Source organism: Drosophila busckii, unplaced genomic scaffold, assembly GCF_011750605.1.
Source record: "Drosophila busckii strain San Diego stock center, stock number 13000-0081.31 unplaced genomic scaffold, ASM1175060v1 hic_scaffold_53, whole genome shotgun sequence".
Classification (NCBI taxonomy): Eukaryota; Metazoa; Arthropoda; class Insecta; order Diptera; family Drosophilidae; genus Drosophila; species Drosophila busckii.
Window position 1 is genome coordinate 21,766 of NW_022872763.1, and position 23,042 is coordinate 44,807.

At 42.1% G+C, this 23,042-nt stretch overlaps 2 protein-coding genes across 2 annotated transcripts in view; one reads left to right on the forward strand and one right to left on the reverse strand.

Annotated features, from left to right (window-relative positions):
• LOC108596026 (protein madd-4) overlaps nt 1–23,042 on the reverse strand; it is a 55,265-nt gene that overhangs the window by 16,920 nt on the left and 15,303 nt on the right. The window contains 9 exon segments of the mRNA XM_033294856.1: nt 4,527–4,825; nt 4,906–5,124; nt 6,900–6,995; nt 7,203–7,305; nt 8,134–8,263; nt 12,500–12,644; nt 15,449–15,632; nt 16,595–16,926; nt 16,988–17,098. Coding sequence (XP_033150747.1) covers nt 4,527–4,825; nt 4,906–5,124; nt 6,900–6,995; nt 7,203–7,305; nt 8,134–8,263; nt 12,500–12,644; nt 15,449–15,632; nt 16,595–16,926; nt 16,988–17,098 — 1,619 coding nt within the window.
• Nucleotides 1,279–2,700, forward strand: LOC108607801 (opsin Rh5). The gene is made up of 3 exons (XM_017998840.2): nt 1,279–1,571; nt 1,622–1,968; nt 2,022–2,700. The coding sequence occupies exons 1-3, from the start codon at nt 1,330–1,332 to the stop codon at nt 2,588–2,590; spliced, it is 1,158 nt and encodes a 385-aa protein (XP_017854329.1). The 5' UTR covers nt 1,279–1,329; the 3' UTR covers nt 2,591–2,700.

Consider the following 23,042-nt stretch of genomic DNA (forward strand, 5'->3'; position numbering starts at 1 on the left):
AACACCCCACAGTCCCACTTCCCCCAAGCCCACCCGCTCTTACGTCAGGCAGCCAAATAGTTTCATTGGCCTTTGGCAGCAGAAGTGGTTTTAATGACCGCATTGACAGCAATAACGCGTACGCTCTGACGGTCAGAGAACACAACTGTCGTCGCTACTTGATTTGACAATGTAACTGCGGCCGAACCAAAAACAAGACCACACATGCCATTAAATGCGCCAATGACATAAGCATCTGGATGAGCGCGCGCTGCTTCTAAAGTAGGTCGCACTTGTTTCAATAACCGAGCGCCTGGTTATCGATGCCATTAACGGGGCCGCTAGCCAACTGCAAACTTGTTGTCTGCTTTGTTCGCTTATTTATTCATATTTCATTATATTATATAGTTTTGCCTGTGTTTGTTTGTCTGCCTTGCACGCAGCTCTTCTCTCTCTGTATGGCTCGCCAACAAGGGCAAAAGGTTTTTCGGCGGCATCAAGACGCGACTTTATGGCGGCGCCGGCGACAGGCCGCCAATAGTTTTAGTTTAGTGGCCAAGCAAACAGAATGTACAAACATATATTTTATACAATATACAATACATACATATGGAATGACTTTTTTGAGCCAAATAAAAAGCGGCAGTTTGTTGGCTCTCCTCGAAGTGCTTGAGAGCCATAAGCAATGAGCCGCCTAGCAAAACCTTCTACTGCGCTGTTTGCTTAGGTCAATGCTCGAGTGATTGCGCGAGGGCTCAAGACCACACAACTGCAAACTGATGGTGAAATATGCGAGGAGTTATATGCCATTAAGGCGGAAGCTAGCAATTCAACGTGAGTTATGTCTAGGTGAGAATTAAAGTTTAAAATAAGTAATATTTATTCAAAGGATTCAATGCATTCCATGGAAATAGAAATTCATAGAAGTTCTCTGTTCAGCAGCAAAATAATTCCTTGGAAAAAAATATATATATTCCAATATATGTCAATTGAATTTAAATAGAACCTGAAGCTAAACCCATTTGACTTTCATGTTTATTGAACTCACTAAATGAATTATTCATTTATATATTTCTTATTATATTAGTCTAGATTCGTACTATGAGAATTTATTTGCTCATCGGCCACGCGTCATGCCGTAACTTGAGCCGCACACAAAAATGTCTAAGACACTGGGGCTTAGGCCAGCTAATCCGCACTTGGTATGTGCACTTGAAGACACTATTAATCACCTTAATTAAATTGCAGTGAGCAGTATAAAAACTTGGCCAGCCACAGTGGCAGAGGTCAGCCCGAAGCGGCGACTTAACTAGAAAGCATGTTCATATAGAGAGAGGCGGACAAACGAAAATGTATCTCAGCGGACCGCAGCCGTACGCAAGTTTTTTAAATGAAAGCAACGATGCAAGTGCTGGACCTGTGGTCTACTTGGGCCAGGACTATCCGCTCGAGTTTCAGCACATGGTACACGCGCATTGGCGCGGATTTCGTGCACCGCCCATTTACTATAAAGCTGGCATCTATATAGCGTTCTGTGTGCTCATGTGTTTGAATCTATTCGGCAATGGCTTGGTGCTCTGGATATTTTCAACGTAAGTGGCAATCAGCAGAATGAAAAGCTCAATTAAATTTGTGTGTTTAGTTCCAAATCGCTGCGCACACCTTCGAATCTATTGATACTTAATCTGGCCATCTTCGATTTGTTTATGTGCACCAATATGCCGCATTATTTGCTCAATGGCGCTCTGGGTTATATTGTGGGCGGTGAGCTTGGCTGCGATATTTATGCGCTAAATGGCGGCATCTCGGGCATGGGCGCTGCTATAACTAACGCCTTCATAGCCTTCGATCGCTACAAGACCATATCGAATCCCATTGATGGACGCCTGAGCTATGGACAGATTATTATGTGCATTATATTCACCTGGCTATGGGCCACGCCTTTTTCAGTGCTGCCGCTATTTCAAATATGGGGACGTTATCAGCCTGGTAAGCTCACAAGCCAAAAATCAATTTTCTATTCATTTTTTTTGAACTTTTAGAGGGATTTTTGACCACCTGCACCTTTGACTATCTGACCAATACGGACGACAATCGTTTGTTTGTGCGCACCATATTCGTTTGGTCGTATGCCATACCCATGGTCATGATACTCTGCTCCTACTACAAGCTCTTCTCGCATGTGCGCTCGCATGAGCGCATGCTGGCCGCCCAGGCTCAAAAGATGAACGTCAAATCGCTGGCGGCAAATGCCAACACGGACTCCATGAGCGTGGAGCTGCGCATTGCCAAAGCAGCATTGATTATCTACATGCTGTTTGTCTTGGCCTGGACTCCCTACTCGGTGGTGGCTTTGATTGGCTGCTTTGGCGAGCAGCAGCTCATCACGCCCTTCATTTCCATGCTGCCCATGCTGGCGTGCAAGAGTGTCTCTTGCTTGGATCCCTGGGTGTATGCGACAAGTCATCCAAAGTATAGGCTGGAGCTGGAGCGACGTTTACCTTGGCTGGGCATAAGAGAGAAGCAACACACGAGCTCAAGTGGTGGTGGCGGTGGTGAGAGTATCGCCAGTGTTAGTGGCGATACTTTGGCTATGAGCGTGCAGAACTAAAGGACAAATGATTTGGCCACATCTAAAGATCTAACTATAATTAATGTTGTACATGCAATGAACTAAAAGAGTTCCGAAAATACACAAACCAAAAAAAGTTGGCATTCAAAAAGACAATTCCGTTGCATTCTCTTTACTGGCCACCTCTCTAGCTGCCGACGTGGAATCAGCAAGCTCTTAGAAAGCAGCCAGCCTAACAATAAGTAAGGAAGGCACTTGACTGCAACCCGAAGAGTTAGAATACTAGAAGCAAACAGTCCATCAAGAACTAACCAAGCAACATGGGTTAACATGGATTAGTGCGAAACAGACAGCGCAGAGTCCGCTGGAGTTCACCCAAAGCTCCCAAGTGAAGTATTAATAAATCCCTTCCCTCTCTCAAATGCCAGCCACATGACTCATTGCCATTTACTGCTCCAATTCTTTAACTAAGTACACGTATTAACTCCACTTAAGTTATCAACTCTTGAAGCATGTCATTTCCTCAAATTCGATAGAAATTTCGACTTTTTTTTTGTGCTGCCAACGGAAATGTGCACCCGCCAATTCTCCATCCCCACTTTGTGACATCCCCCAACACGCCGCTGATGTTTACACAGACTAATTTCCTTCTATATACAGTCATATAAATAACAAAGATAGAGCCGAGTGTGAGCAGTTGCCCCAATCAGTGCCGGTAATTTATTATTTTGGCACACACACACACACACAATCATATTATATTATATATTCCCCATATACCAATTAACAGTTAAAAGCATTTGATTTGTACGCATTGCCAGAGGTTTCATTAGATGTGTTTTACGCTCTATCGTTGGCTAATTAAAGTCGGTGTACATATTTGCCCTCAATCCCAAGCTGGACAGCTTATCGCGGCTACTTTATCGCTTTCCAATAAACATTATCTTCAATGACTAACAACAACCACAACAAACAGAATAAGGCGCCTCGTTAAAAGGCAGCACTTTAATTGTCATTAGGCGCACTTTACTGTACTTACAAGCTACTCGAGACATAAACACGAATATGGCACAAACTATCAAGGCACTAGCTCGGTCTAAATAGCCTTAATTTTAAGGAATAGTGACACTGACTCAAGACATATGATGGGCGCATGCAAGGCAACATAGACAGTCTTCTTATTTCGTATAAGTGTTATGTGAGTCTAGTATGGACTCTTGTAATCCCAAGGATAAGTTGCAAGTTGCAAGAATAGCAGGCCTAATGAGGCAAAAAACTACTATGAAGATTGGAAGAGTACGCAAATGTTGAGCTTTCAAAGCACAAATGAATATATTATGTCAAGTGTGTCTCACGTGGCTACAACTGTAAGCAAACGTGCTCGATAATTAGACTATGTAAAAGTGGCATGATTCTGGATATTATTATGAAATTGAAATTGTTTAAGTTTAAAGATTCCTAATTGCCAGTGCTAAAATATTGCTGGGCAGTTCAATTTACATTGCTCTATAAAGCAATTAAACTGATACTTTGAACGAATAAAATAAACTTCGTGTTTAGCGAAATGTTTACGCAACCAAATGTTTCAATAGGATTTATGTGGGAAGATATTATGCCAAATCTTAAGTGAGCTGCGGGCTCCTCCCAGTTACTCCTAATCTAATCACCATTAATAGCTCAGTAATGTGTAAAACAGTCAGACGACCAAATTTAAATATTCACACCAATTTGAAATCGAGGCAATGGTGGATTGTTTCTGAATTAACGATTAGGCGACAATGGGTCCTTCAAAGATTAATACACACTAATATATAATATATATTAAAGCAATCCGACAAATTTTTGGATTCCTGTTTGTACTAAAAAAAGCTTCTGGGTATATGATATATATAATATCGGAAAACTGATATCCACCGGGTAAGCTTGTTTATTTATATAAATACTATAATCATATTTATTCAAATTATCAACTTACGTGGGATCCAGTGATGGCAAATCCGTGCCGCCGTTGCCACGATTGTTGGTATTGTAATTTTTGCTGGAGCTGCCGCTCATTAAGCGCATGGTGCGTGGCTCTTCGGGAGTCTCGTGATGCAGTCGCGATTGCGTGTGATGCGCATAGCGCAAGGGCTGATCCGCATAGGACAAGCCTTCGCCATCGTCTGTGTCCTGACCCGACTCCATATCATCGACATCTTCAACTTCCTCATCCGCATCATCATCCTCCTCGTCCTCGTCAAGGTCAGAGCTGTCCATGCGCCTATGCTGCGAACGCTGCTAAGGGATTCAAAAGCAGAGTATTACATTTAAGCTGTAGCTTTGACACACAGACGACTGACTGACTGACTGCTTACCTCATTCAGGGCGCGACTGCTGCCCACAATGATGGTGCCGCCGCCTTTGTTATGACTGCTGCTGCCACCGCCGCCGCCGCCATCGCAGTGAATGCCCGTGGAGCACTGCTGCATGCTGCCAGGCTTGGTGAGCGGATCGCATTTGGCGCTCAGGCTGCCATCTGTCGATTTGCACTCGACGCCCCGCATCTGAATGCCTTGGCCGCAGGAGACGGAGCACTAAGTGGGGAGTGGAGAGCATAAGCATTATAAATTATCGCAATATGTTCAACTCGCTGCCATGAGGGAAGGCAATAAAAATTCATTTGTTTGCACAAAAGATGATGTCGAGCTTGGGCTTGGGTATGCCGTTGACGAAGTGCTGTCGTGAAAAGTTTCAAGTGAAAGTGGAAAGTGGCGTTGCCATTGACGTTGGTGAAACAAAAAGCGCTAAAGACGTGGCTCAGCACGTGCACGCGCTCACGCATACAAATGCAAATTTTCATATTGTTTGCGTTTGTCAGTCACACGCGGCGTATGTGTAACGTCGTCCCCTCCAATGTTTATTTGCTCACGCCGTCCTGTTTCAGTCTCTGCTTATTTTTTATTATTTGCATTTCATGCGTAAGTCACTTGCCGCTGCCCGCAACACGCTTTTATGCACATTTTAATGGCGCTTAATTTCTGCGGCATATACTTATTTTATTAATGTGCAAAAACATAAAATTCCCACACGCTTTAAGCACAAAAAGCGAATAAAAGGTTTTTTTTTGGCAGCGGCAGCGCAAGCGCCAGCTTAAGCCCAAAAGTTTGCGCCACGCAAAAGTTGCTAATAGGCTGCAGTTCATCAGTTTAAAACATTGTTATTCACTTTATATCAAAAGTAATAAAAGTAGCAGCGCAGCCTAAAAAACGAAACCCGTGCTGAACTTTTTTAAGTATCATTGAGTAACATCCGCTGAACTGCATTTCCCAACTCAAGACAATTCAATTAAGCAGCACATAAACTTGACACCACAAGCAGCAGCAAGCGAGCAAGCTGCTTAACTCCCAAAACTCAAGTCCCAGTTCTGTTGAGCTACAGCCCTCACCCCGTTTTAATTCTCACACATAGCTAAACCAAAGGCAGCCATTAATAAAGTTGCACTTTAAGTGAACAGCAGCGAACTGAAGTCGGATTTGGCATGAGAAACTTGCGGCCAGACAAACTTCAGTTAAGCAGCAGACGGCCGCCAAGTTGATTAAGTTGTATGGGCTATGACCAGCACCAGCGACGGGAACGGGCCACGTTAAGCGCCTGCCATTGTTCAGTTCCCAATATAATATGAGAGTGTGTGTGTGTGTGTTGAGTCTTGAGTCGAGTCTATCGGCTTATTACAAGCCAGCAAGCAAAGTAAGTTGCAGAAAAATAGCAAAAGACTAAAGCATGGCTAACATACGAATTTTAAATACACTTAAGGCTTAAACACAAACTAAATCAAAAATTCAATTTACTTTACATATCGACGCATTATCGAGAAACAAATTTGAGAATTCGATGCAGAGTTGCACTAAATTAATAACACATTATATGTTAAAATATTATAATGATATTCACGTATAGTTATGTATAAATTTAAATGTATTTATATTCTTAAAATTGTTTAAAGCGTAAGCACGCTCATCTCGAAATGTGTCGATTTGTTGAAATAAATTCATGCGAATTTTAGTTTTAACTAAAAATTAATCTCAACTAAAAGCAATGCCTCGAATGCAATTAAATGACTATGACTATTTAGAACCGCCCAAGCTCTAAAGTACTTAGAGTATATGCAACCAAGTGGCAAGTCCACACATTTAGCTAAATATACACTGTGGCCAGACATGACCTCGTCAACGTCTTCGCCCTCGAATAGCTGCTGCTGCTACTTTAAACATCAACAGCTACGTCGGTAGTTGGTAGCCAAAGTGCATGATTATTACACGAGCTGTTAGTTGGCTTGGTTTGTTACGTTGTTGGTGCTTCGAGTACTTACGCCAGTCCAGTCCTCCACCTCCCAGTGCGGACACTCCTCGATAATGCAGGTCTCCTGTGTTGGCGGCTTTGGTGTGCGGCACATAATATCTGCAACCTGTTACGAAACGAGCGAACAAAAAGTGTGAGAAAACATGGTAATAATATGTCTGACGAGTCTAGAGAGAGTCAGTCCAGTCCAACAGCAAAAAGAAGCATAACTGACAAAATTAGCAACGTTTAACTGTGGCGGCGCCCCAGAGCGCTGAGCTACGGTAATAGCCACTTTCGGTTATTCCTTTCGGTTCTTTTTTGTTGCACTTACCCTCGTTTTAATGCCGTTGGTCTCCTCCGCACAGACAACCATGCGCTCGCGATAGCCATGGCCACAAAGTCGACTGCAAGTGCTCCAATCGTCGGTGATCCAACTGCGGAAAAGTAGGCGGACAAGTGGTTTCAAAAAAGTGTTGGCGTTTGCTAAATTAGTTCGTCTAAATTGTTGGGCCCTCCCCCTTCCGTTCATATTTGAAATGAGTTGTACACTAAAGTGCATTTCATTTAATGCTGCCTGCTTAGACTTGAATAAATAAGCGAAGAAGCGCTTTAGGCTAATGCTGTCTGCATTTGATTTGTCATCAGGACTGAAATTGGCTGCCAAACAGCAACTATTAGCAAATCCCCAATGTTGCAGTAAACGGAGTAGAAACCTCAAGACAGCTAAAATCAGAGGCTATAATTGATGTCGCACTCAATGGCGGTCCCAAAGCCGCTAACAGCAATAAACAGACAGAACGGAACGGAACGGAGCAAGCAAAGAGCAATACAAATAAACAAGACAAGCAAGTAAGCAAAGCAGCTTGAGGGCGGAAGGAAAACCAAAAACCGACAATGGACAACCGCACACTGAACGGAGATTAGAATTTGAGGAGCTTGGGCGCGCGAGAGATGCACAAAATTTTGGCGCAAAAGTTTTCAGTTTCGCCTTTGCTCCCGCTCCCAAGTGTCACAAAACGATAAATAAGTGCGGCAAGCCCCCGAAGCCAGACTCAGCATCATAGTCAGAGTCAGCTTTAGCTTCAGCATCAGAGTCGTGCAACGGGGCGATAATAGAGTTGGGGCTGGGGGGTGTAGGCAATCAAAACGTGCGCACGATAACCAATGCCATTTAAATTGATAGCCGAGCAGGTGGGCCCAACTCCAACTGTCTGGTAGGGGATGGGTGGTTGGGTGGTGCTGTCATGCAGCGTTTTACTTACCGCGGTGGACAGCTGTGTGTATTACATGGCACCACCGACGACTCCGGGCGATTAGCTTGGCTGCAGAGCGTCAAATCGACATCAGCGCCAGTCAGACGATTCCTGCACACAGGATTAGACATTTTGTAACCTAAAGCGCAGCAGAAAAAAGAAAAAATAAAATAGAAAAAAGGCGAAGTTAACGTTAGTACAACTATGGTAAAGTCAAATTGGAAATGGCATTTTCAGCCAGACAAACGTAGCCTCCGCTCACTCCCCGCTCCTGACTAAGCGCCGTAGCTGCTGCTGCTGCTGCTGCCTGCTGCAGTTTAAAATCAATAAAAGTCAGTGGGAATAGCGGGGCAGGAGTCTGGGGCATGTACGTTGTGTTGCAACTTTAATGTCACTTAGGCACTTAAGACAGTCACGGACACGGCGGCAGCACGTTTAGCAGTCGCCGCCAGGAACGTTAAGGACTTAACCCTTAAGCAACGTGTAAGGCTCAAATCGAACACAACTTAGGTTTACCCCGAGACCCAAATGATAAACAATTGCTACATTCTAAAATTCTATTTAAAGTCTAACTATTTATAACTAACATTAACACAGATCTGATTCGGACTTTCTTAATCTGATTTAGCTTGTCTAACTCTTCCACTATATATAAGAGTCAAATATATTTTTTTTTCTTTTTCTATCAAATATACAAAGAAAGCTTTAAAATACTTATTTTAATTAATTTTTAATAAATTTTCTAATCAATTTCATTTACCGTCGACTGTTCTAATTAAATAAATAAATATATAAAATAACGTAACCTGTATTAACACTGCCCAACAAATTATTCTGTTTGTTCCTTTATTTCATGAGTTAACTTATTTTGGGAAATAATTGTGCTAGCTCTAGTTTCAGTAATAAACAATGGTTATTGGTTTTTTTTATTTAAAGGGATTAATCGCTTAATAATAATTATATATATGTTAACAACAATAATGACAAAAAGAAGCGAAAAAACTACAAAATAAATTTTACCCAAACTGAAACTTTTGACTATAAAATACAATAGAAACCACTATATCTTCAAAACTCAAAAGCTAGCTAAACGAGATATAATTTTTATCGTAATTTTTGTAATAAACCGGTCAAAATTCAGAAGATTCAGCTGCTTTTGAGCCAGAAACATTTTCATTGTTGGGCAGCGTCATAGACAAATATTTCATAACTCCAAAAGAACTGTCAGAAATAATAAGCGCCAAGCGTTTTAAGCTCAACAAATGCATTTATTTGCTTCTGCTTGCAATTTTCTACCTCAACTCACAAAGTTGAGCTCGCTCTTTTTATTTGCAGCAAACACAAACGCAGACAAAAAACAAACAATTTTTAAAAGTTGCCATAAAGTTCGGTATTTAATTCACTTTGAACTCGGTGGCACTAAATGGGTTAAATGGCAACGAAGAAACAGATGGAGCCTGTGTGCTAAGCCAAATGGCAACGGGAGACCTGAAGCTGCAACTGACTTTGAGTTTTTTTTTTTGTCTTTTTTGGGTGCAGCAGCAAAGGCACAAACGGAAATTGGCAGCACAAATACAGAGACAGACGCAGGCTCAGAGTGTGTAGATAAAGCGTGTGGATAGCAGACAGCCAAACAGTCAGACAATGCATAATGCCATAACGATCTGTCAGTTTGAAAAATAGTAGTAGCTGGCCAGAGCTCTAGCCAATGCACATTCAGTGCAAAATATGAGAGCGCACAAATTCTCAGCTCAGTGCTTGCAACTCACAGCTCAGCTCACAGCTGCTACGCCGATTTTCAGCTATTGAATTTCGTTTATAAGCTTCATTGTGTGCAATGTCATCTTTATCCTCAAAAGCCCGCACGCTCCTAGGGACGTCAGCTGCGTATTCATGACACAATTGGCTTAAGGCAATTGGTAATATCCTCTCTTGGCATTTATGTCAATTGTTGTAAGAATAAAAGCGACTGAGCGGGATAGAGAAATTCGACAACATGTTCCACGGGCTTCATTGATAGCAGAGCTAAAGCTAAAGCTCACATATGTATGTATATAGTATAGAGTAGTTTTTTCTGCTGTCAGGCCAAGGGTGAAGCTGCTGGTAGCTGCTGAATGGTGGCTGGTGGCTGGTTGCTGGCATCATGAGGTCAACAGTGGATTTAGCAAGCTCAGTGCTTCCAGCATGTTGTCAATATTAAGCACTGGAAGCTATGTCAGTTTGCATTATCGTTAATATTGATGAGAATTTATGGCGCAGGGCAAAATGCTTATGCTTAGCATGAACTTCGAACAATGCTTAAATTGATATTAAGTGCAGTCGAACTGAACTTTAATAAAGTGTTTACTCAGCTTGGCAAAAGGTTAATATTTATGCTCTAATTTTAAAAATTGCTTTTCGATATCCAATTTTCTACGCTCTGTGCTAACTTGTCAACCTAGATTTAAAAGCCTGCGATTTGGGCCAGCATATCCAGGTGTCCATTAGACAGACACAAACACACACACACACACACACATGATTGTTAACAAGCTGCTCACAGCCAATTTTAACCACATCACGTATGCACTCGCATATTGACGGGGCGTTGCCCATGAGCCAAACATCTATAATTCGAAATAATTGATTAGCTGAAATTTGTGGAATTATGTGGAGCTGCTTGCCGCTGACGTTGATAAGTATAACATCAAATATAATATCAAAGCAACACCCACATGCATTGCTAAAGGCTACAGCCAAGAAGTTCAGTTGAGTTCAGCACGCGCACTTGACATTTTAGTGACACAAGTTACGCAAGTCTAAAACACTGAAATGTAATTAAAGCAGCGTAGGATCCAAATGGGAGGCAACGCCTACGTCGATTAAACGATATTGCAATTAAAACTGAAAAACAAAAGTATGAAGCACATTTTGGCCATTGCTCTAATGTTCAAGTCAACAGCCATTTTGCTATTTGTTTTGGCTTGAGCGAGCGCTCGACACACACATCAAGGCATCAAAACCAATTTCTCCTACACGAATTTTTGATGGCCTAATGGCCGAAAAAGCTGGCGTAAAAGTTGATTAAAAATGCATGAGGCCAGTTGATTGTAGCCCGAGCTCAAAGTCGACACAGAACCAACACCAAAGGCTTGCAACAGTATTCAAGGACATTAGAGAGGGAGAGACCCGTGTGCTAGTTAATGTTTGTTTGTTTCTCATTTCTTTTGCTTTAACGCCGTCATCAAGTTTTGCGTGCTATACAAAATATGCTACTGTGCTATGTGTGTCGTCTTAAAATTCCAGTTTGAATCGATTTTTTCGTTTTAAGATTAATTACCATTCATATTTTTGTTGAATGTGCTTTGGCTTTGGCTCTGAGCGCGGCCCACCGCATTCATTATTAATTGAATTTGTGGTAGTAGTAGTAAAGTGCCTATGCATATTTTATGTCGACAGCAGGCTAATGTTAACAAATTAGCTACCAACTCGCAGTGACGTCCCTTTAAAAGAAACTTTGTAAGTTAAGTACACGCTTATTAAAACTTATGGCTTTGTCAAGTGTTTACAAACAGAGTTGAAAACATTTAATTAAACGACAATCACGCTGATTTGCGTCAAGCTACACAAGCTTCAACTGCATGTGTCTGTCTGTCATAAGCCGCGCCACAATTAGCTAATGAAGCTCCGTTTCAGTTATGCCACTAGTTAAGTAGCTTTTGAGGCAAGTTGCTAAGTCATGTGGCAGCTCATCATGTTACGCATACATACTTTGCAAGTTTGGCTAAAAAGACGGCACAAGTCTATTCGTTCGTTGGCATGCAAGCCAATTTATGAGACCGTGCCAAAGAAATACGAGTTAACCTTAGGCTGACTAACAAAGTCGCAATTTGTTGGTTGGCCTGTTGGGCTGGGTGTGGGGTAGAGAAGAAGTGAAGCTAATCGAGAAACTTTAGTCTCCAAATATATTATTTCGCCGGGACTATTAATCATGCATGCTTGCTAGCTAGCGAAAACTTTAAGCAATTGCCCAAACAGTTTTCAACAACAATTGTTGTGGCGGGGGGTGGGGCAGGGAACTTGCCACTCGATTACCATGCAAACATTCAATCGAAACAAATTCCAATTCAATGAAAATAAATGAGCACGACAAATAGCTCACTGCTACATATACATTGTATATACATATAAAAGAGGAGCACGTAAAAAATTTGACAGCATTTCTCTTTGGCTGCAGGCAATGAGACATCCAGCCAGGCATAGAGTCGGGCTAGGGATTACAAACGGCAACATAGCACGCCAGTTGGCAGTGCCTGAGGCAATGTTCTTGACATATTCCACTTGTTTATTTACACTAAGGACTAGGCTGTGTATGTGCGGGGTTCTAAGGACTTACCGCCGCCGCAGGTGACAGAGCATTGCGACATCGGTGCCAGCTCCCAATAATAGAGCGGTTGTGAACAGGAGTTGCCATCGCCGCCGCAAACGCCGCAGCCGTCTATCTTCTTTGTTGAGCCTATTTTCAAATCGCAGCCGACGCGCTGAAAGATATAGATAGATGGATATGTTCGATAGTTTCCCAATCAGCAAGGATACCTTAGATCAATTAATATTTGGCATAACTTGGTTGCTGGTACTCACGAGTAGATAGTTCGTGTGATCGGTATGTTGGGATGAATTGGACTTCCCGGGTTTGGCTTATCACTGCAGTTTTCTTTTTTACGCGCTTTGGAAAGAATATAGGAAGGATGGGAAGAAGAGAGAGGGAGAGAGGAAGAATGTTAATGGGTATGAATGTCAAACAAAAACAAAACGTATAAAAATGCTACGTAAATAAGTGTAAATCAACTGTTAGCGGTATCATATCGTAACCTATCGACAAACACTCACACCCAAGCAGACACGCACACACACAAACACACACATACAGGTAAAGGCAGGGCACAAGCAGCTGTAATAAATAAAATATGGAAATCAATGAGAATTCGTTGCATAAGCTCAGGCGTTTCTTGTATCTACTTATGATGTATCTATCTATGTGTGTGTGTGTGTGTGTGTGTGCTTACTATGTATAAATAATATGCTTGTGCGGCTATTGGGGCCGCGGGCGCCCACTTGCCTCAATTTGTATTGAGAGTCCTACAAATGTTGTAAAAAATATGTGTTGTGTATTTAAGGAATTACTATGTGGCATGTTGTTTAACTTTGTGCTATGCATGTAAGCACGAGTGCCATCAAAGTATTAAATTATGGCAACTAGAACGTTATATGGGTCGTCAGCTCAGCTAGTGCAGCACTTATAGTTTGATGTGCTCTACCTTGAAATAAAATATCAAGCTGGCTAACTGAATGGCTGGCCTTGTTTGCTTGCTCGCCAAGATTGGTAAACAGCATAATTAATGGACAAATATTATGTGTAAATTGAACTACAGTGTACTGTATTTAGATATTAGATTACGAAATACTCGTAGAAATTAAAATTAAATTCGGACTCATTAATGGCTACATTTATTTTCAAAGCTGAGCTTCCAGGAATTTGCTAATATTAAATGACAGCTCTCCGGCTCGACTAATCCACTTATTCTAGACTGTAACGCATTAAGTAGTGCTCTACCCATGTCAAAGGCATCAAGCAGCAAAAAAATGGTGCTTCACTTTTTGTGTGTGGGTTGTTGCTTTTTGTGTTTAAACCAAAAGACAAACAGTGGCAGGAGCAAGAGCCCGCGGGTGGCATTAAAAGCCGCAAACTGGCAACTTGCTTTTTGATTTATTTGCAACAGATATATGTAGCCTAGACATATGTAAGCTAGCGGCAGCTGCTGCTCCCCAAAGCCCGCAGCTTGTTATGCCAGTTGGGCAAGCAGCTGTAGCTGGAGCTGTAGCTGGAGAGCTCGAGGGCGCGCAATGTCTAGAGAACAACGTAAACCGCATGACATATTGGCGTTTATTACAACAAATTGGGGTGACGATTTGGCAGCATTGCCAGAACGGCAAAGCGTAGCGTAAACTAGGCAAAAGTCGGATAAGGCGCCAACAGGCAACACACACACACACAAACACACTTGCAGCAAATTGAACTGAAAGTCAAACAAACCACGGCGCAAGAGTTTGGCACACACAGTGAAGCCTCGCAGGCGTTGCCTGGCGTTTAATGCGCCCACGTTTCTGCTGCTTTTTTGTTGTTATTACTATTGCTGTGTTACGGCTTTTTGTCGCTGTCGCCGCCAACTTGGCCTGACATTATTGTAGTTGTAAGCCTGCCAAGCCAAAGCCATGACTTTCCTATAATGTAACCTCTTTGCATGCGAGCTGAGCTTTAAAAGTTGTACGCAGCTACACAGAAAAAACCAAAGTGCGAATAAATCAAGTATTTTAAACTTAATCTAAGCCAGGATTATTTAAGTATTATTCCAATTAAGATAAAATATTCCATACTCTTGTATTTTATACTCTAGTATTCGATACTCTAGTGTTCGATACTCCAGTATTCAATACTCAAGATCTACTTAAGGTTGAATTTATGAATATTCGGGATTGAAAAGGAAAAGTATTTGATACTTGGCTTAAGAAATTTTGAGAATTTATATTCTAACTTAACTTCTGGCTATTTATGCCGTATTTTTTTCGTGTATTAATAAAAATTTAAATAAATTTATACCTTAGTAAGATTGTACATTTGTTAACTATTTATGGCAAACTCTTTGCCAAAAAGCACTTGCGCATATTAAATGCCATCGATCAACTCTCGCTGGCATTATGACTAAATTTCACAGGTTACTTTGCAACGCATTAAATTGCAGCTATAAAGTGAAGTGCCAAGACTGTCAGACAGACAGACAGACAGGCAGGCAGGCAGGCAGGCGCACGCTTTATTGGCGTTTCAATAGTTGTCCTTTGACTTGAGTAGCAGCCGCAACATAACCGAGTCGATTGCCTGCCCGCCAGCGCTGCAGCCAGAGCTCCGCCCAACTTTATGATTTATTTATGCTCACAAGCATAATGATACAAAGGCGCATGTGTTATGCAATCTACATATATGTATATAGGTGTGTGTGTGTGTGTTTGTATGTATTATGCATACGTAAGTACGTTTGATATTGCAGCCTTTTGTTTTTGCTGCCTGCGCCGCCAACGTCGTTGTAATTTATCATTTTGCTCTCAGTTTCGGCAGCGCAGCTAAGTGGAAGGCTCGGCCCACACACAAGCCACGGCCCAGGAAGGAAGCTATCAAGCCAAAACAGACACACACACGCGCATACGAAAATACACACATACACGTGTATGTGTGTGTGTGTGCAATATCGTTGGCTAAACATTATGATTACATCGATATGCTAAAGCTCACCTGACATTTGCCCTGTATGCACATATCCAAACTGCCGGAGCGGCAACGGGTCCCATCCTGCACCCGCGCCGACAATTGCACAATGACACTCTGCTCATCGTAGTGCTCCGCATCATAGTGCTCACCAACTCCGCCAGCTGCCGATTCCGGTGAGATGTCCTCCGTAAGATGCGCCGGGTGGCCCCTGGTGTGTGTGTGTGTGTGAAGTGAAACATTAAATAAAAGATGCTTATCAACATATGTTGTATTTGTTGTTGTTGTTGTCATAGCTGATGACTAGTTATGCTTGGTTAAATGCTTCGGTAATGGCTGCCTGATTAGTTAAAAGCATATTGACAATGAGCCGATTATTCAAGGAGTTTAAGCTGCTTTCAAAATCAAAAAGACAATTCTTTATTTAAGTTGCTTCTGTAAAAATAATAAAAATTCAAATTTCAACTTAGCAACAAACCTATTCTCATGAGAAATGGAAAATATTTTACCTGCATTTTATATTAGTTTCCAATAACAATTTAATTGATTATTAATTATCAATCGTTACATTTGGTTGCAAAAACTAATTCTATTTAAATAAACTTCTTAATGCTGAGCTTAAAAACACTTTGCCTTTGTTTAATCTTTACGTTGCATACAGAGCAACGTTTATTTTCGCATAACCTCTGGCATTTCTCGTTTATGCCACTTTATTAGCCACTTTATTTGCAGTTGCCATGAGAAAATCTCTTTGGCCAGACGGGCCATACATTTGCCAGCTAAATTGCACAAATTCAACGCTTAGCAAATGATTTATAAAGCCTTTCGCATATATAAATACACATGCAAAAATATAAAAACTAACCCAAAACGGATTAACCGCAAAGCTCAGTGCCGCAAATGCCACAAAAACCCAAATGGCTGCCACTAATTTGAACCGCAAATACGAAAACGTCCTACGCCAGCAGCGAAAATAAAAAGAAAATACATAAAAGGGATAGCTCTTTTTTTTTTATTGTCACTAGCGGCAACATAGCCTATAGCCATAGCGGAAGCCATGATGAATAATGAGTGTGCAGCCATAAGCCAAACCAAAGTATTGTGTGTGTTGCACTTTAATATGCAACAATAAATGAGGCAAGCAGCAGCAGCAGCAGTCAAAGCGGAACTTACCTGCATGTCAGCGCACAGGGCTCGACGTAGTCGTAATGGGGTGTCCATTTGTACAGGGTGCCGTCGTAGGGCACATCGTTGTAGGCGGCACACTGATTGGCACGGAAGTCCTGCTGCTCCGGACACGGTTGCATGTTGCAGATGCGATAGCGTGCGCTCTCGCCGCGGCAAGTGCCGGTGGTGCTGCAACGACGCATTTGTTGCATAATGCCGCCATCGCAGCTGCGCGAACAGGTGGACCATTCCGACCAAGATGACCACTGACCGCCACCAGATCCAGTTGAGCCACCACCACCACCTCCACCTTGAGCGCCCTTGGCACGCTTCTGTTGCTGCAAATGCGCACAATTTGCATTTAGATAAGCTTAAAGCTTCTGTATGTATAAAACTTACCTCTAGCTCATTCTCCAAGTCGGATGCTGTATTCCAAGTGTCATCAAATGCTTGGCTGGCATTCAGTTTCTTACCCCAAGCGCTGGATGAAAGCAACAGGCAGCAGCTCGTCTGCAATTCAGAAAGCATAAAGAAGACTTATTGTTAGTAACGCTGCTTTACTCTAAAGTCAACATTAATATTTATAACTTTTGTTCGCACATCACAATCACAATATATAAAGTCTGGTATATACATATTTACATATATTGCTGCCATCGTACGCGGCTTGCGCTTAAGTCACGTTAACAATTTGCATTTTGGCAGCGACTGTGCTTTTCATATCGGAGTAGCAGGCGCATTAACCTGGGGACGGGACACACGCGTCACACGTATGTGGAAGCCGCCAGGCATTGAAAACAATCTCGACTTTGGCGTGTCAAGGGTTAGCGCACGGGATTTGGCGCTGAGACGCTTAATGGCGTGTCCTGGGTGGGGGGCGGCTTAAATGGGTTAAGCATTTGGCTTAAATACACTACTGCTCATAAATTCTCAGCTAACGTTCGAGTGTAATGTAGTTTTAATCTTTTGTGAAAATCTTTTCCTGCAATTAACCAGCAAAATGACTGGCTAACAAGCTACAAATGGCCACAAGTCGGCTTAACAACTTGTCTAAGCCAAGGCTCTGTGTATTTGCCAAAGCGGCAAACAATAAACAGCCAGCCAACAAGCTCTTGGATCTTTCTCTCTCTCTTGTATGAAAGGCTAATCTTAAAGGCAAATCAGCGGCAAATGGACTACAGCGTCCAAGGTCCAGGCAGCTACTAAATCGACAAGTGAAAAGCCCAACGCCCACTCACTCTACATAAATTGACTGCTACATGAAACATGAGCTGCCACCTAGACAGAGAGACAGAGAGACAGTTCGAAAGAGCAAGAGAGCGAGAGAGAGTAAAAGACAAAGACAAAAGCATTTTATTGCAGTTTAGCTTGGGATATGTAAAAACCTATTAACCACCCACACACACACACATGGAGCAGTCTGCCAACAAGATGGAATGCCTGATAAAGCAAGTGTATAGCCATAAAGGCTGTAAAAGCGAACACACACACACACACACATAGACGAACGCAAGTGAAAAACAACTCTTAGCAAAATCGGCGTAAAATCTCATATGTCCATCCATGCGGTTAGAAAAGCTACTAAATTACTATTTAAGTATCTATTACCACGTTTCAAGTGTTTGAGGGCTGAAACCCAATGAGGAACAAAGCAAAGCTGCCTGCCACCCACCTGGTCAGCTCAGCTTTAATAATGGCCAGGCCTCAACTTCAGCACAAGCATTAGAAAAACAAATATAACGCAACTGAAGAGAGCTCAGTACACGTGGCGGCAGGTGAGGAGATTGGGGCTTCTCTTTGGGTGCTTGGCAAGGAAAAACATTAGCAAACGGCAAACATTGGACAAGGCACATTTTATGCGAATCCGGTAATTATTTATTTATGAGTTGAAACCGTTTCAATAACTCACTTTGCCTACAGTCCACACACAGTTCACAATGCCACCCACTAACATATACGAACATACGTCAAATGTCGAGACTGTCTGTGTGTTTGTGTGTTTGGCTTCGTCGTCGTCCTCGTCATCATCATCGTCGGGGCAGGAAGTCATTGTAGCTAGTTAGTTAATGTGCACAGTGGTGCGAAAATTATGAATTTGTTGCGTGCATTTGACTGAAAGGTTAATGGTTAATGCTCAGAGATTAGGATCCCTCTGACCGTTATAATGTATTTACAGCAAATAAAAAGGTTTGCGTTGAAAAGTATATTAAGGCAAACAAACTGGAATTTGAACACTTTGCTGGCTGAGCATGTAATTAAACTGAGGCAGAACCGAACTACATATTGCGGTAGCTTGAAAGTTCTTTAGGGGTTTTTTATAAACAATTATTTGGAAACCGGTGATTTAACAACACTAAAATGTATTTAAAGTCAAGCAGAAAGAAGTGATGATCTTCTTTTACAGCTATTTAGAAACGATGATTTGAAAACTGATGATTTTATGATCAATCAATACATGGCATGTAATTAAAATTAAGCAGCTATAAAAAGAGCGTCGCTCTTCTTTTAGACTTTTTAGAAACGATGATTTTAAATCCAACGATTTAAGGAATTTCATTAAAGCATTGCTAGCATCATTTTAATCAACGTTGCAGCTCAATTGTACCACAGTCTAATATTGGCAAAAACCGAGAGTGAGAAAGCTAGTAGAGACTGTCAAGTCTATTTTAAGGCATAAGGTGTGTGAAGGGGGCTGGGCGGGGCGGACTCGGCTGCTCAGTATTTTTGCATAAATGGCAAAGTATGGTTGGTTAGGTCGGGGTTGGAGCGAACAACAGGCGAAGGCTAGGGTTGCTTTAGATGCTGTGCGGCAGTCAGTTAGTCAGCCAGACGATTAGACTGTCACTCAGTTGGATTCGAGACTGGTTCTCAGGTAAGCAAAGTTGTCTCAGTTGATTGTATTGTATTGTAACTGTTTGTTTGTATAACTGTACATGTATCTGTGTGTACACATGTGTATGTGTGTCTGTGTTTGTGTTGTTGGGTAATGTGTCTGTTGCGTCACGTCAGTTATTTATTCAAATGCAAAGCGACAGGCGGCACAAAACGTCAATGAGCGAAAATTTTCGTATGCGCAAAGGTTGCACAGGTTGCTGCCAATGTGAAGGGGGGAGGGAGCGGGCGGGCAGGCGACAAACTGAAACAAAGGTAGACAGAACAACAAATAAGCATGGCAACAACAATGTAGAGAGCTGCGCTAAAGTTTTACAAGGAGTCGCTATGGCAACAACAATAAGCATGAGACATGCTCCGAGCTTGAGTCTCTCGCTCTGACATGACAAGGGATGGCTCGGATGAATGGTGAGATGGTTTCGACTGGCTTTAGCGGACGGGGGCAACAGGAGCTCTGAATTGATGATTCGCTTTTGTCCTAGCTCTAGCACCGGTTGGTTACCGAGCAGCGCGCGCTCATCTGTCTGCTTGTCTGCCTGTCTAACTGTCTTTTTGACGGTCTGGGCCTGTCTATCCGTTTGACTGACACTAGCTTGTCATTAATTTTCGATGGCAGCACTTAACACACATGCTCCACAGCATAGTCGTAGGCATAGTCATTGCCATACGCATAGGTCAAATGTCAAACCCAGGCTCATAGCTAAAAATATAATATATGTATATGAATACAATATGTATATGGAGCAACTGCCTCCGGCTGTAACGTAAATAACGCTACGAAAACCAACGCCAAAAACTCCAATGTTGGGGCTGCAGTTTAATGCCATTTAACGGCCGTAAGTGGCCAAGAGCTTAGCCGTTGTTAACTGTTTCCGGTTTGCTGCGCGTCTCGTCGTCGCTCAACTTCGCTATGGCTTCCCAGCCAGACTGACCCCCAACTTTGCATTGTAACTCTTTTTTTTCACAGTTTATCGGCACAAAAAAAGTTTGTTGGGTTAGGTTGCAGCAACTGTTGTTGCCCAATTGTTTGGCCCACAGCAACTTTAAAGCTTAGTGCACATTTTTGTTTGCAATTCGAAAAGTGTTTGCTATTCGGCTTGGCAAAATTTCGGAATGCGTGACATATCTGCAAGATAAGCGCAAGTTTATGCATCATAACGTGAGCAATCAAGCTTTTACAATTCTTTTGAAAGTAGATCAATGAACCTCTAACTCTGCAAAAACTGCCATCAAAGTCTAGCTGTAAAATATTTGTAGCCCACATGCATTCCATGCTCTCTCTCATATGTGAGAACAGGCCCAGCAAACAAACAGATATATAAAAATAAAAAAATAAAAGCAAACATTTTATATGTTGCCAAGAACTTTGTCAATAAATATCATCGATAGGGCGCTTAAGGCGCGAGTAATCAATTGGCATGTCACGAGCACGAGAATGAGAGCGTTGACTGACAAAAGCAAAGATAAAAGGGGCAGGGCCTGGGGGGGCTGTAAACGTTTTTCGTGCTGCTTTGCATGTCCTGCAGTCATTAACTCAAAAATGGAATCGAAATGAAATTGAAATAAAATGCACGAATTTCACAGGATAGTTAAGGGGCTAGAAGACAGTGCATGGCAACGCTAGACAGAGAGAGCGAGAGAGAGGCAGCAACTTCAGTTGGCTCGCTGGCTAATGCGCTTACAAGAGAGTGTTACAATTTCGAGCAATTGTTCGAGGCTATAGTAAAGTTTATTTTTGGCCCAGAGTAGGAGTCGTCCGGTGGGCATTACTTGTTGTCGTTGTTCTTGTTGTGTACGTGTCAAAGGACCAACATTTCAAGCAGCTACTGACAAATTGACAGACATGCAAACAGTTGCAGCAAACGAATTGGAAAATATAATTTTGCATTGCGCCAGTATCTGCTTTAACAATGAATAAATGTTGGTTATTATTTTCAATCTACTTGACTTCAGTCTGCGACTTTGTAGCTTCACTATCTCATTAATCATTTCAGCAAATGCTGCTGCTGCTGCTTCTTCTAGGTCTGAGCACACTCACCGCAAAGTCTTGTCAAGTACTCTTACGCCTAAGCCATTAACACGCCCTCAACGACCAAAGAGAGAACCTAGGCAGCCAAGCAAACAAACAAATATCGAGCCCAAACCCAGACCCAGAGCAATACAATGCAGACAGAGAGAGATAGAGAGAGAGAGAGAGAGAGTCAGAGTAGAGCCAAGAGAGAGATGGAGAGAATAGTTGAACACTAGGTAAACAGCAGAAGAAAAAAAAACTGAAGCTAGTGGCTCACGCAAAACCTTGGACGCAAAGTCAAATTGAAATGCCACTGGAGGAGTTTGGATGGTGGCACGAAAAAAATATTTACTACACGTAACAATAAATCCACTCGAGAAGTGGAAGCAGAATCCTTGCCAACAACAAGCGAAGCGCACACAAAGGCATTAGACGAGTTTCGAGTGTTTGTATAACAGCGACAAAAGGTGCGGGGTAGGGTGTTAGTTAGAGGGGGTGGAGCTGCTTCGGACCTGCCCCATTTACAACAAAAGGCTTTCATGTCGTCGTTTCCCGGCAAGCCCTTCGGCACGCAAGCCAAACATTTTTTATATGAAGTGTAACACACACTTCGACAAATTGATACAAAGATTAAATCTTGGCGACATGAGGCGACAAAAACGACTTAAGTTTCTGCTCTCTCTCGCTCTCTCTTACTCGGTTCGTAATTTAATTTTACATAAATTATGTGTGTGTGGAGTATGCCGTGTTCAGGTGTGTGCTGGGCTCCACAGCTGGAACTAATTACTAGAATACACACACACACCCACACTTCCTAACCAAGCTGCCAGTTTGGCTGCTCGCCATTTCTAATTTCAATTTGTCGCTTAGTTCGTTTATTTTCTCATTTAGCTCTGCACACACTTCAAATATGTCCATTGACATTCTGTCGTGTGGTCAACGGAGTTGCCATTGTCACTGCTCAGCATTAAAATTAATTACCACAAATGGACAAGTCTCATTACTGGCATTTTTTTCTTCTCTTCTTTTTGCTTCCATTTGGTAGCCATGGCATTCAGTACGCTTATTGTTCTTATATACAAATACACACATACATACATACATGCATGCTAACTGCTAGTGGCACTTGAACAAGAACTTCCAACAACAAAAAGTTGCCAAAGTAAATCATTATTTCTTTTCCTTTCATGTTAACTATGCGCTAGTTGTTAGGGCATATCGGTTGGAACTAAGTGTATTGAAAGCAATTTAATTAATAATTCAATAGTGAACTTATGACATCTAATTTGAAAATCTTTCAATAAAAAATCAAAGAGCTTTTCTATTTTAAAATTCTTGCCAACTAAAGTTGTTTCAGTCTAAGCCTATTCAAACTGATGTTAAAACTTCTCTCTTAGAGTCTGTGACCAATTGAAAGCATTGTCGTTGGCGTCGTCATGTCCAACTTTCAGCTCTTAATCAACAAGACCCCAATCCCCTTCCAGCCGCCGCAGCATCCCCTCATTAGACACAAACAGGCAGACCCCTCAAGTACTCGGCGCGTCACTTAAA

Excerpts from the sequence above, each read along its gene's own strand:
- LOC108607801 (XM_017998840.2), top strand. The coding sequence starts at position 1,330 with ATGTATCTCAGCGGACCGCAGCCGTACGCAAGTTTTTTAAATGAAAGC. Across the intron at positions 1,572-1,621 it reads GTGCTCTGGATATTTTCAAC|TTCCAAATCGCTGCGCACAC; the intron begins GTAAGTGGCAAT and ends TTGTGTGTTTAG. Across the intron at positions 1,969-2,021 it reads ATGGGGACGTTATCAGCCTG|AGGGATTTTTGACCACCTGC; the intron begins GTAAGCTCACAA and ends TTGAACTTTTAG.